This window comes from Osmerus mordax, chromosome 6 (genome assembly GCF_038355195.1).
Source record: "Osmerus mordax isolate fOsmMor3 chromosome 6, fOsmMor3.pri, whole genome shotgun sequence".
Classification (NCBI taxonomy): domain Eukaryota; kingdom Metazoa; phylum Chordata; class Actinopteri; order Osmeriformes; family Osmeridae; genus Osmerus; species Osmerus mordax.
The window spans coordinates 18770280-18784141 of record NC_090055.1 but is presented as its reverse complement, the minus strand read 5'-3'; the positions used below and the strand labels follow the sequence as shown (position 1 = coordinate 18784141).

General features: G+C 53.6%; 1 protein-coding gene across 1 annotated transcript in view; it reads right to left on the bottom strand.

The window, feature by feature from the left end:
- Positions 1-8884, bottom strand: part of phactr4b (phosphatase and actin regulator 4b) — an 18682-nt gene extending 9798 nt beyond the window's left edge. The window contains 4 exon segments of the mRNA XM_067238128.1: positions 490-570; positions 1323-1475; positions 1478-1492; positions 8872-8884. Of these exon segments, the coding sequence (XP_067094229.1) occupies positions 490-570; positions 1323-1475; positions 1478-1492; positions 8872-8884 (262 nt within the window).
- Between the last annotated feature and the right edge of the window lie 4978 nt (positions 8885-13862).

Sequence of the window (13862 nt, the reverse complement as noted above, 5' to 3'; positions counted from 1 at the left end):
AGGGAAAACACAAACACACACACAGACACACACACACATAGACACACACACACACACAGACACACACACACAGACACACACACACACACACACACAGAGACACACACAGGCACACACACACACAGCTAGCTGCAGGGCACATTTGTTCCACTTTCCCCGGCTCCCCAGAACTGCACGTAATTTTCCTTCTAAAATATGAAGTTAATAAACTGAGAGAGTGATTATACGCCTCTGTCACAGAGCCTGTGGAATGGCAAGCTGTCTGTGCTGTGGCCTGGGCCATCTGGGCGGGTGTGATAGCTCTGCAGGGCTAGCAGGCTGCTAGCTGATGGATTCATTCGCTAGACTCTTTGATCCAAAGCGACAGACGTGGGGGTGATCTGCGACCTCTAGACCCCGCAGCCAAATTCTCTACCACTGAGCTGTACTCAAGCCCTGATGTCAAGGAGAACCACCGGGTGGAGATGGGAGAAGCTCAGGCATCCTTACCATTCTCCTGCAGCTCCTTCAGGACCCCCTGCTCTATAAGCTCCTGCCTGGGCCGCCTCAAAGACATCTGTCTCTCCAGAACTGCCGTCAACACACAGAATTTAAGCCAGCCTGTTAAGCACCGAAATAATCATTGCTGTTTTTTTTTCTCTCTCTCTCGTCACATCACGATGAGGAGCTGCGTTTTTTTGAGTGTGTGGTATCGTGTTCTTGATGACGTGGTCAAAGTGTACGTTTACAGATCTTCAATCAGCAGGGCGTTTTTTTTGTTTTTTGTTTGTTTGTTTCTGAGAGAGACTGAGACGGTCGTCTTTTCTTCAAGGCAGATGGGACACACTGGGAGGAGTCATGAACAGGGTTTGAAATGACCTTTGACTCTTGGAGGGTCCTCTAAGCATGTCATCGTTAAATCTTTTCAAGGTTGTTTTTCTATCTTATCCAGATTTTGTTGTCATGAAATCTTATGTTTGGAATTTGAACATTTTCAAACAACAAAAAAGTAGCCAACCAAATATTCACTCCTAAAAATGATATCAAGTCCTACTTAAGTGTTACATCATGAAAAACAATAATATGGTGGGACCCTGCGAACAAAATAAAAATCTAGAATATAATATTGGGGGTTCCTATAGACTTCTACAGGGTCTCAGGGTCCCTTCTCATTTCAAACCCAGGCCATGAACAACATACTGTCACACCAGGAACAGGAGAACACACACTGAAGAAGGCAGTTTGATAGAAACTGGACGTGACGACACACAGAAACAGAGATTGTTGGGGTTGGAAAAAAATCACAACATTTCCACAGCTCCTACACAGCGACAGGAACTGACCTTCTGAAGTTTCCTTGAACTTCTCGCTGCTCTTCTTCTTCCTCCATTTCCAGGGCTTGAAGATTTTGCCCAGGGTGGAGAACTTGCCCTTGCGCTTGGTGGGAGGGGTGTCATCCCCCGTGGTGGCCCCCTCGCCCCCCGGTGTGCTGTGCTGTGGTCGACTTCATCATCTGGAACCAAGGAGAGAACATGGAACATGTAGATAACAGAGGAGGAGCCTGAACAGACATCCACGGGTCATGTAGAGCGCCACCTCAACTGTAGCACCAAATTTTCAAACTAGTAAAATGTGTCTTCGTTCTTCATCTACGAAATCGCTAGACATAAAACTAATATTCAAATATTCAATAACCTCATCATCGTAGCCATTTAATTCCCTGCTGTGTGTAAACACACAGAACATATGATGCCAGGTTATATAACATAACACAACAAAGCGAACTTGAACAGTGCTAGGCCAGTGAGCAGGGATAACAGGAGCTCCATGACAGGGCTTCCACCACACTATCCCCGGCCAGCCAGCCTGACACGTCTACGACCCAGACCTCTGCCCTGGCCCAGCCCAGGGCAGAGGAGGGCCAGCCTCATTAAGTCCCTTATTATGTTTAGCCCTCGGCTCCCGGGCACAATGTGTGCTTTGGCGGGTGGAGGCGGTGGGTGGGGGGTGGGGGTGTGTGGGGGACGTTCGCGGCCTCCTCCGCGAACGTCCGACGAGGGCCCCTGGCTGGCCCCCGTCCATAGCCTCCCACAGTCAAGTGCTCACATTCCTGGCCCGCAGGGAGACCAGTGGTGCTGGGGAGAAAGGTCTTATCAGCGCTGTCAACGGCCTGCTCACAAGCAACCATGGGCCGGGTCATGCAGCAGAGGGATGAATACCTCCTGATTACCCCCTCCCCTCCCTGACACAGCGGCGGGCCACCCCAACCAATTATAAAGAAAAAATAGGGCGATTGGCTCTGAATTCTGCCTGGACGGGGAAGAAGGAGTCTTTTGTCGGGGTGGCAGGTCCGGGGCTGGGTGATTGACAGGTTGAGCGACAGGCTGCTGAGCTCCCTGGAAGCCAGCCTGGGACTCTTGCTTACGCACGCCAGATCCTCAAAGTCAGAGGGCTTCGCGGCTCTGTAGACAAAATATTTATCGGAAGAGAGAAAAGGCTCGGGCGGAGAAACGAACCGGCCACCACAAACACAGGATGTCCTGGCGACAACATTGGCAACACAAGTAGGTTCCCAAGAAAGCCCGACGACCTAGCGTCCAAAACCTGCCAATTATTCCCTCCCAGGGTGACTAGTTACAGATACAGATACAGAGACAAAGTACCAGGAGGAACGGTAAAGAGCACTCAAGGAGGAGACAGAGATTGGAGAGCGGAATGTGAAGGAAAGCAGAGGGGCTACAGCGTAGATCTAGAGCAGCTAGATCGTACCTACCTGAGTAGGGGCTTGGGCTCCAGCTGCCGTGGTAGTGGGACTTGAGGCAGCATGCCATGAGGGGTGCGAGGAGCGCTCAGCAACGCCCACCCCCCCCCCTCCAAACTCTCCCGACCCCAGCAGATCCCACCGGCTGAAAGGATTTTAGCTCCCCTCCTCCTCTCCTTCCTTCTAGGGTGGGCTTGCTTGACAGACCCCCAGAGGGTTGACCTTGGCCCTCCCAGCCCGCAGCAGAGGCAGGCACCGAGGGGTTAACGGCACGGGTCGCAGCCTCACCGCACTAATGCACGTCGTCCAGCCTCCCCCGGGGACACACAAACCAGCAGGGCTGAGCAGGCGGACATGACATGCAGAGTCTGCGCTTCGACGCCCCGGTGCTGTACGGGCCCCTCAGATCCCTGGTTCTCACAACAGGGCTTTAGCAGGGCAGCCTGAGTCTAGCGGTGGTCTGTCAGGGGCAAGGTGCCGCTCCGCCGAAGCCTCTGGAGCAGGATAAGTCCTGTCAGAGCCAGGCTAACACGTTCCGGAAGCACGTTGAGGACGTAGACGCCAGCCAAGATGCTAGTTCACCCCACACAGCTGGAGGGTGACCTCGTCCTGGAGTCTGGCGGAAAGGTTGCAGCGGTTAAATCCCATTTGTTTGCGTGGCGGGTGACTAGGAACGGGACGTCCAGTAAGCCGGGCGAGCGGATAAAGACAAAGGCGGTAGTTCCATCTCAAAGAAGTGGTGCGGCCTGACGGAGGAAACACTGCTCTCCTGTCCGTCTGAGGGGAACGGAGAGGAGGGGAGTGAGAGGATACTCGGGAGCGGAGTGACTCGGACACAGAGAGAGAGAGAGAGAGCTACAGCCAGAACTAGAGAGAGGCGGTGGGGGTTGGTGTGTGTGTGTGGGGGGGGGGGGGAGCTGGGAAACATAGAGAGGAAATGGCACTCCACCCAGATCCTAACTGTGACAGAGAACAAAGACAACCTTGGGCCCTCACACTCAACAACACAGGCAGCACACTGGACTGGCCGCGGACACTGGAAACAAACTTTGTTCCAGGCCACAGGCTGTAGAAACCAGTACGCCACACATTACAGTCTGAACAATCCACTACCTCTGACTCATCAGTCTGTTAACCCGGCAACTCATTACACCACTAACTCCGACCCACTAACTTGTCACAGTGCTAACTCGTCAGCTAACTCTATCTATCAACTAACCCAATACGCTGCTAACTTATCACACCGCTAACTCATTACGCTGCTAACTTATCACAACACTAACTCAATACCCTGCTAACTTATCACAACACTAACTCAATACGCTGCTAACTTATCACACCGCTAACTCATTACGCTGCTAATTTATCACAACACTAACTCAATACCCTGCTAACTTATCACAACACTAACTCAATACGCTGCTAACTTATCATAACAGTAACTCAATACGCTGCTAACCTAAACACACCGCTAACTTATCACAGCACTAACTCAATATCCTGCTAACCTGAACACACCGCTAACTTATCACAGCACTAACTCAATACGCTGCTAACCTGAACACACCGCTAACTTATCACAACACTATCTCAATACGCTGCTAACCTGTCAAAAGATAACTGAACACACTGCTCAAGTATCACAGCTTCTTTTGTCGCACCACTAACTCCTCACACCGCTAACTTGTCACACTGCTAACTTGTCACACTGCTAACATGGCAGCCGTTAACTCATCACAACTCTTACTTGTCAGACCGCTAACTTGTCACATGGCTAACTTTTCACACAGGTAACTCGGCAACTGCTAACTCATCACAACCACAAATTCCTCAAAATGCTAACTCCTCACACCGCCAACTTGTGACACCACTAACTCTTTACAACGCTAACTCGGCTACAGCTAACTCTTTACAACGCTAACTCGGCTACAGCTAACTCTTTACAACGCTAACTGGGCAAACGATAACAAACTGCTGACTCATCAGAGGTCTTACTCGTCATAACCACTAAGGCGTCACACCACTAACTCATCCTACTGCACCCTAACTCATCACTCACTCCTCACAAAGATTAACTCATATATTCCTCTGTAGAAATGATAGCAATCTTCAAAAGTCATTTAACAGCTTCTCTGTGAAGCCATTCAAATCCAGGCTATAGGCTGAGATACAGGTCTAGGCTATTTGTTTCTGATTATTTCGGTCACAAATACAGTGGTTTCCCTTCCTGTCAAATTCCAATATTACATACTGTGAATGAACTTAAGAGCAATAGACTGGTTTGGAACAAAACAAAATGACTTCACAACCCTGAAGCGTTAGACGTAACATGCACAAACTGTAATTCCATGATGGAGAAACTGGTTTGGAGCGCTCCCAAATGCTAACAACCGTTCACACAGACAGACAATCCTATTGGGACTAATCCCTTGGAAAATGTGTTTCAATATCTCCCACATTACTGTGCAAGCAGGGAGGCATGTGTGCTGCTAATCTTTTTGTTTTGAGCATAGCACATCAGAAGGGTGCTCGAGACGAGGCCATCGTGCGCAAGCGCTCACACACACACGCACACACACGCACACACACACAGTTTAGATTCCTCAACCTGATCCCAGCGATTTAACATTCCCTGCTCAAGTAAGAAGGGGCAGAAATAGGAAAGAGACCAACATTGTTGATTACGCAACCCCCCCCCCCCTCTCCCCCCCCCTCCTCTGTCCTCCACTTCTCTCAACATCAAGCGAGAGAGAGCAGGAAAAACTACATCTAACAATGTCCGAAAGCGAGTGAATGAGCACCGCGAGCCCTCATGTAACCAGAAGCCGCCCTGTGTAGAGACAGCAGAGGTCCCTGTGGCCCCGGGGGGGCAACTCACCGCCGGGTCCGTCCTTCTGGTCCTGAGCCTGGGTCTCCAGAGGGAGGCTCTGTCCCATGATCGAGCCCCAGGGGGGCCTCTCACACCGTCTCCCTCGCCCCCAGGAATGCGCACTCTTCTCTGGGCAAGGGGAGGTGCCACAGCTGCCCCACCGCTCGCTTCTTATGGCCTTCAGCGCAGGTCTCTCCTTCCTGGGTCACCTCTCGTCTAGTTAGCCAACCTTTCTGGTTTCTCCTCCCTGCTTCCTGAAGCTCCTCCTCTGGTTACTCCCTCGTTCAGCCTCCTTAAGACTTTCCCGTTGCCCTCTTCCTCCCTCACGCAACCCTCCCTCCCTCCCTCACTCCCAAGCTCCCTCTCCCTAACGTTTCTTGGCTCGGTGAGCAGGTCAACATTCACAGATGGATGCCTACCATTCCTGGAGGTTCCACTGGTGGTCTGCATTCATTTGTGTGTGTGCGCGCACGTGGTGCATGCGTGTTTTGCAAATGTGTGTCAGAGAGAGGCAGAGAGCTGGAGACAGAAGCAGATGGGTAAACGCAGCACAACAGAACACAGAGAGCGTTTCCAGGTCAAAGGTTAAAAGATGCAGTGCCCTGCGCTGAGTTCTTCCAAGTTCAGTGAATCCACCGAGCCTGTGGAGGGCTCCCTAGAACAGCAGGCAGGTGTGAGTGTTACAGGAACCAACAGGAAACACAAGGGGAGGGGGGGGGGGGAGCGCGGAAAATCAGGCCACACACGGGCTCACAGTGTGCAGGTCGAAAAAGGAACTAATTTTAACCGCCACAGCAACCATCTTCCCTAGATTTTCAATTTGTGTTGTGTCCCTGTTGTGTGTGTTGTGTGTAGTGTGTGAGTGTCCTCTCGGCGGCTCAACAAAGCAAGGTTACAAGTAAAATAATGAAGTTCAATAATGAATCTGTGAAAGCTTATGGGCGGGGGGGGGGGGGGGGCAGGAAGGGGCCTAGCTTCACGGAGGAGGGGTGGTGGAGGGGGAGGGGGGGGACATGGAGATGAAAACAGGAGGATGTCGTAGCTGGTGTCTGCTCTGTGTTTTACACTGAGAGGTCAGAGCTGGGACAGAGATCAGAGAAACAGCAGCCCGCTATGACAAACCACAGAAGAAGAACATTGGTGCGCAGTGGTGAGTTACGCCGGTATTACACGCCGGTATTACACGCCGGTATTACATCAACGTCTTCAGGAGGAAGAATCCACCAGCACCAAAAAAGCATCGGCCTCTTTCCAGTGAGCGGGGATGACAGTCGTGGGGATGACAGTGGGGGAGGATGACAGCGGTGGGGATGACAGTGGTGGGGATGACAGCGGTGGGGATGACAGTGGTGGAGGATGAAAGTGGTGGGGGATGACAGTGGTGGGGATGAAAGTGGTGGAGGATGACAGCGGTGGGGATGACAGTGGTGGGGGGATGACAGTGGTGGGGATGACAGCGGTGGGGATGACAGTGGTGGAGGATGACAGTGGTGGGGATGACAGTGGTGGGGATGACAGTGGGTGGAGGATGACAGTGGTGGGGGATGACAGTGGTGGAGGATGACAGTGGTGGAGGATGACAGTGGTGGGGGATGACAGTGGGGGAGGATGACAGTGGTGGGGGATGACAGTGGGTGGGGGGATGACAGTGGGGGAGGATGACAGTGGTGGGGGATGACAGTGGTGGGGATGACAGTGGTGGGGGATGACAGTGGTGGGGATGACAGTGGTGGGGGATGACAGTGGTGGGGGATGACAGTGGTGGGGATGACAGTGGTGGGGATGACAGTGGTGGGGGATGACAGTGGTGGAGGATGACAGTGGTGGGGATGACAGTGGTGGGGGATGACAGTGGTGGGAGGATGACAGTGGTGGGGGATGACAGTGGTGGGGGATGACAGTGGTGGGGATGACAGTGTGGGGGATGACAGTGGTGGGGATGACAGTGGTGGGGATGACAGTGGTGGGGGATGACAGTGGTGGAGGGAGATGACAGTGGTGGGGATGACAGTGGTGGGGATGACAGTGGTGGGGGATGACAGTGGTGGGGGGATGACAGTGGTGGAGGATGACAGTGGTTGGGGATGACAGTGGTGGGGATGGACAGTGGGTGGGGGAATGACAGTGGTGGGGGATGACAAGTGGTGGAGGATGACAGTGGGGGGAGGATGAACAGTGGGGGAGGATGACAGTGGGGGAGGATGACAGTGGGGGAGGACTGTTTCCCTGTCTCGGCGGGTGTTTTCTCATGCTGTGCACCTCTCCCCAAGGTTCTGGGCGGCCATTTTCTGTGCATCTCTCGCTGTTATCGGAATTTTGAAAACAGCCGAGGAGGGATTAGAATGCCTCTTAAAGAAGCGCTTGTTTACCAAGCAGCTCTTTGGACAGAGAGAGAGAGAGACAGAGAGAGAGAGAGAGAGAGAGGAGAGAGAGAGAGAGAGAGAGAGAGAGAATGTGTAAAACTGCCTTTTTCAAAGTGAGGGGAGTGAGGGGAGGGGAATACGAGGGGAGGGAGGGGGGGTGGATCAAGAGTGTAAAAGCGTAAAAGAACAAAAAAAGCCTGTGCTTCAGATTCCTGAGTTTTAACGTTGCCCTTGCCGTCACTTACAAACACTGGCGACGAGACCATCTAAAGTCCTTTTCTCACTGCCCCACATACAGCCCCCCCTGCCCCCTCCTCACACACACACAAACACACACACACACACACACACAAACACACAAACAAACACACACAAACACCGGGCCTGCTTCCAGAGAGGGATGGGCCAATCTGCAGGCGCCCAGAACCTGTCGGCCTGACCTGGATAACAGACTGGGACAGGGCCACTTCAGCCATGAAAGCTAAGGAACACACACACACACACACCCACAATCACCACACACACACACAGTGTCCCCATTCTCCACTGCTTTTGTGTGCACTTGTGAATCCCCCGCACACACACGCTGCTTCTTCACACACACACAAACACGCGTCACAGATGCAAAGTGGGTTACGACTGATCTTGGAGCTCACTGTGTTTGTAAATCCACGTCGGTGGAGTGGATGAGTCTGTCCAGGAGGGCGGTGGGATGAGATCTGGGGGAGGGAGGGAGGGGGGGGGGGGGTTGACAGCCAGATGTCCTGTCTGTAGGGAGGGCTAGGGAGCACTAGGGTGCTCTGGTCCAGACTATCACCCAATACGACACCAGAACACGAACACTGTGAAGAAGCCCTAATCAAACCACGACACACACACACACACAAAGACAAACTTACCACGATTTTCCATTACAGAGTTTGAGCCGCAACCATCAACGGTTCCTGCAAGAAAACAACCAAAAAACAATGAGAAACATGAACGACCAATCAGGATGAGGCTGGAGCTGGCAAACTGTGTGTGTGGAGGGGAGAGAGGAGGGCGTACACTGTAGAAGGTCATTGGGGTTGGGAGGTGGAGGTCCACCTGCAGCAGGAGACTGGTTGTGGGGGTCCAAGCCTCGATCTCAGCCTCTCTGGGCTCAACCCTCGGTCCAGGGAAATACTGACCAAAACAAAGAGAGGGAGAGAGAGGGAGCATCAGTGGGCGAGAGAGAGGAGAGAGAGTGCGAGAGAGAGGAGGAGAGAGATTGTGAGTGAGCGAGCGAGCGGGGTAAGAGAAAGAAGAGAGTATGGAGAGGAGAGAGAGAGAGAGCAGGAAAGTGAGTGACAGAGAGAGCGGAACAGAGAGAGAGGAGAGGAATAGGGAGAGAGACACACAGAAAGAGAGAGAGGAAGGGAGAGAGAGGGGCAGAGAGACAGAGAGAGAGAGAGAGAGAGAGAGAGAGAGAGAGAGAGAGAGAGAGAGAGAGAGAGAGAGAGAGAGAGAGAGAGAGAGAGAGAGAGAGAGAGAGAGAGAGAGAGCAGCCAGTGCCACAGACAGAGACGAGAGAGCATCTGTCCAGGACCTGAGGCCACGGCACACCTTCCCTCCCCTCAGACAGACTGGGGTTCGGGCAGGGAGAACACTGCAGACAGCAGAGAACACGTGCACCAGGAAACACACACATATTTCAAGGTTGGTGCTGTTCTAAAAAGGACTTTAAAAATCCCTAACCCTCCGGGCCCTGTCGCTGGTTCCTTAACAGTCCGTTCAGTGGCACGCACGCACGCACACACACGCGATGGCAGCGTTGCATGTGCGAAGGTGTCACAGCCAGAGGGACCGTATTAAACCTTGGGACAGGGGGGGGAACAGGTTTGCAACTTATTTTTAGTGCTGCCTAACTCGAGCAGATTTGCTGCAACAGGGTCTTTTTCAGGGACAATGAAGGGCAGGAATAGGTACAGGGAGAGAGAGAGAATGAGAGAGAGAGATTGTGTGTGTGAGTCTGTGTGTGTGTGTGTGTGTGAGTCTTTTTGTGTGTGTGTGTGTGAGGGTGTGTATGTGTGAGAGTGTGTGTGTGAGTCTGTGTGTGTGTGTGTGTGCGCGTGTGTGTGAGTCTGTGTGTGTGTGTGTGTGTGTGTGGAGTGGTTTGACTGAGTAAACGTGTGAAAGAGCACAGTTGCCAGGTTGAGGTTAATGAGTATGCAAAGACACTGGTTGAGTTATGTGTTCTTGTGTGCAGCTGTGTTTATGTGCGTATTTGGTGTGTGTGTAGGTGTGTGTGTGTGAACGCAGGTGTTATTTAGTCTATTTTGAGTGGGAGGGAAAAAATCAACAATCTCACGCTACATTTCAAAATGTAGACTCTGTCACCCCCCCTCCCAGTATCTCTCCACACACACACACACACACACACACACCAGGGATGCAAACTAGGCTCTCCTGTGGGTTCTGAAGGCCTGAGAGGGCTGTCAGAGTCGGGAGAGGCCAGCTGGGCCCTCTACAGAGCTGGCTGGGAGAGGCCAGGCTGGGCCTCTACAGAGCTGGCTGGGAGAGGCCAGGCTGGGCCTCTACAGAGCTGGCTGGGTTAGGACAGCTGGGCCTCTACAGAGCTGGCTGGGTTAGGACAGGCTGGGCCTCTACAGAGCTGGCTGGGTAGGACAGGCTGGGCCTCTACAGAGCTGGCTGGGTTAGGACAGGCTGGGTCACGCTCTGGGAGTCCCTATCGACATGACTAATAATACACCCCGCCATCATGTCCCAACCACACGCTACATCTGCCCTGGACGCAGACACACACACACACACACAGCACTGCTGCTGTGGTCTCTCTCACACACACACACACACACACACACAGCACTGCTGCTGTGGTCTCACACTCACACACACACACAAACACCCACACACACACAGCACTGCTGCTGTGGTCTCACACACACACACACACACACACACACACAGTACTGATGCTGTGGTCTCACACACACACACACACAAACACAAACACCCACACACACACACACACAGCACTGCTGCTGTGGTCTCTCACACACACACACACACACACACACACACACACACACACACACACACACACACACACACACAGCACTGCTGCTGTGGTCTCACACACACACACAGCACTGCTGCTGTGGTCTCACACACACACACAGTACTGCTGCTGAGGTCTCACACACATTCACACACACACATACACACAGCCACCACACGGCCAATCATCTGAATGCTTTTTTACCTTTTCTTAGTTCCTCTTGGAACCACACTGAACTTCCCCGTCAAATAAAGAAGCTTTAACAAACACTGTCAGCCAGCACAGACAATGACACATGGCTTCTCTAGCACACACACACACACATCTGCAAGGTTAACCATATGTTCCTCACACTCCAGCTCAGAGTCACTAACCCTGCTGGGTGAGTGATAGCATCCTTTGGAGCAGGAGCACTACACTCCAAGTGTGTGTGTATATGTGTGTGTGTGTTTCCATCAACAACTTCTGTCGTGCCATCCTCTCTCACTTTATAGCACTGGAATCAATCAGAATCGCTTGCACCGAAGCCGATCACATGACACCCTACCCCCTCCAACACGCACGCACGCACATTGCCTCTATCCATCCTCCTTCCCCACCGTCCAAACGGAGCGAGTGAGAAAAGGGATGTAAATGGCCCAGTTCCCTTCTGGGCGCTTAACCCCTGCTGGAACCCACTCCAGCACGCACAAGGGCAGCAGGAGAGAACTGGCGCTCTCATCTCTCTCCCTCTCTCTCTCTGAAGACCACCCTGGGGTTATGAAGCTCTCAAGAGCTCGGCCCGACCGCGATTCTCACCCCCGACGGCGCCCTGATACACACTCGCGACCTTCGTGTCACTGCACCAGTCGCCAGGTGAGAATGACACACACACACACACACACAGATGGAGGCCCTGGCATGCCTCTTAGTGACAGAACAGTCTGCCAATCAGATTGGGAGCAGCCTCGTAACTGTTTGGATCGGCAAACAGGAAGGCGGAGTCGTGGTCGGATGGCGGGGCGGGGCGTTCGGAGGCAAGCCGGTCTGCGCAGTCCGCATTCACGTGTTCCGGTTTCTTTCAAGCGCAGCATGAAATTCTTCTTCTTCTTGATGCCCCCCCCCCCCCCCCCGCCTACCTGCGAGCTGAGCTGCCGTTCTGAGCCTGGCCCCTCCACCAGTGACCCACCCACTACCTCCACCCCTACCCTTAACCATACCCTACCCACCGCTGCCCCTACCCTACCTCTACCCGCCCACTTCCCCACTCTGAACCATACCCTCACACACCGCCTACCCCCACCTACACCTCCATCCCTACGCCCACCCCTTCCCCCACCTCTCCTTGCCCAGGAAGAGTCCCCCTAAACCGGCCCAGATTCAGGAGCTCAGGGCCCTCTCTGACCGGAACTGTTGAAGAGTCACCACCGTGTAACCCAGCGCGGACAGCTCTCCCTCCCTAGCTCCCTCCTAGCTAGCGATGATTCAATTAGAGCGCGAGCGGAAGCGGGAGCAGCTGGCTTGGGTCGGCCATCTTTAAATAGCAGCCTGCTTCTCACAGAAGGGCTCCGGTCTGGGCGCTAACGCTAGGCAGCAAAGTGGGGAAAATCGTTATCTGCACACTTTCAACAGCCAACACCGCACTCGGCCCAGAGCAGTTCTAACCCACTAAACACAAACACACACACACTGTAACCTACATCAGCTGCTTACACTCAGAAGCAGAACCAGGTGGACCACTCCACTATGAAATACTCACTGGAGTCCACTCCAGAAGGGCATCCGGGAGGGATATCTACCCCAGCGAAGGTGCTCGCGCCCCGGGAGCACAGCGGCCAGCCTGCAGCCTCTCCTTCCAATCCTCACTCCTCTCCGTTCCGCTCGCCTCTCCCAAATGCGCGGGCGACGGCGTCTGCTCCCATTCAGGGCAGGCTGCACGTCATTCAGCCCTGCCCCAGAAACAGCCCTGCTCACCACAGGGACCTGTGGCCCACTTTTCACAAGGAGCCCAAAAACGCTCCTCTCCTGCCACAAACTTTACTTCTCCCTGCTCCGCTTGTTCCGGGGCAGCGAGCCACAGAAGGCAGGGTGTTCGGAGCCCCGCCGCGCCTCAGCGCCGCGACATGGAAACGTGTGATTTTTCCAGCTTTGAGGGAGCAGATGGAGGCCTCCACACTGAAGTGGCACAGGCGCACGCTAAATACATGAGTACAGACACGGACAAGTGTTCCTTCACTCCGTCACACACACACAGACGTCCTCTCTCACACACACGCATCAAGGCATGCATACACATGCACGCGTGTCCGCACCCACAGACAGGCTCTCTCTTTCAAACACACACACACACACAACAAGGCTTGCATGCATATACATGCACACCCACTCACACACAACACTTCCTCTCTCTCTCTCTCTCTCTCTCTCTCTCTCTCTCTCACACACACACACACATGCACCCACACCCACAGCTTAGAACCATTACACCTCACACATGCACATACGCATTATGAATACAGAGAGGCTATGACCTCCATCTCAGGCTGCAGGGATGGAGGCTGAGGGATGGAGGCTTAGGGATGGAGCCTGAAGGATGGGGGCTAAGGGATGGAGGCTGAGCGATGGAGGCTGAGGGATGGTGGCTGGGGGATGGAGGCTGAGGGATGGAGGCTAAGCGATGGAGGCTGAGGGATGGTGGCTGGGGGATGGAGGCTGAGGGATGGAGGCTAAGCGATGGAGGCTGAGCGATGGAGGCTGAGGGATGGTGGCTGAGGGATGGAGGCTGAGGGATGGAGGCTGAGGGATGGAGGCTGAGGGATGGAGGCTGAGGGATGGAGGCTGAGGGATGGTGGCTGAGGGATGGAGGCTGAG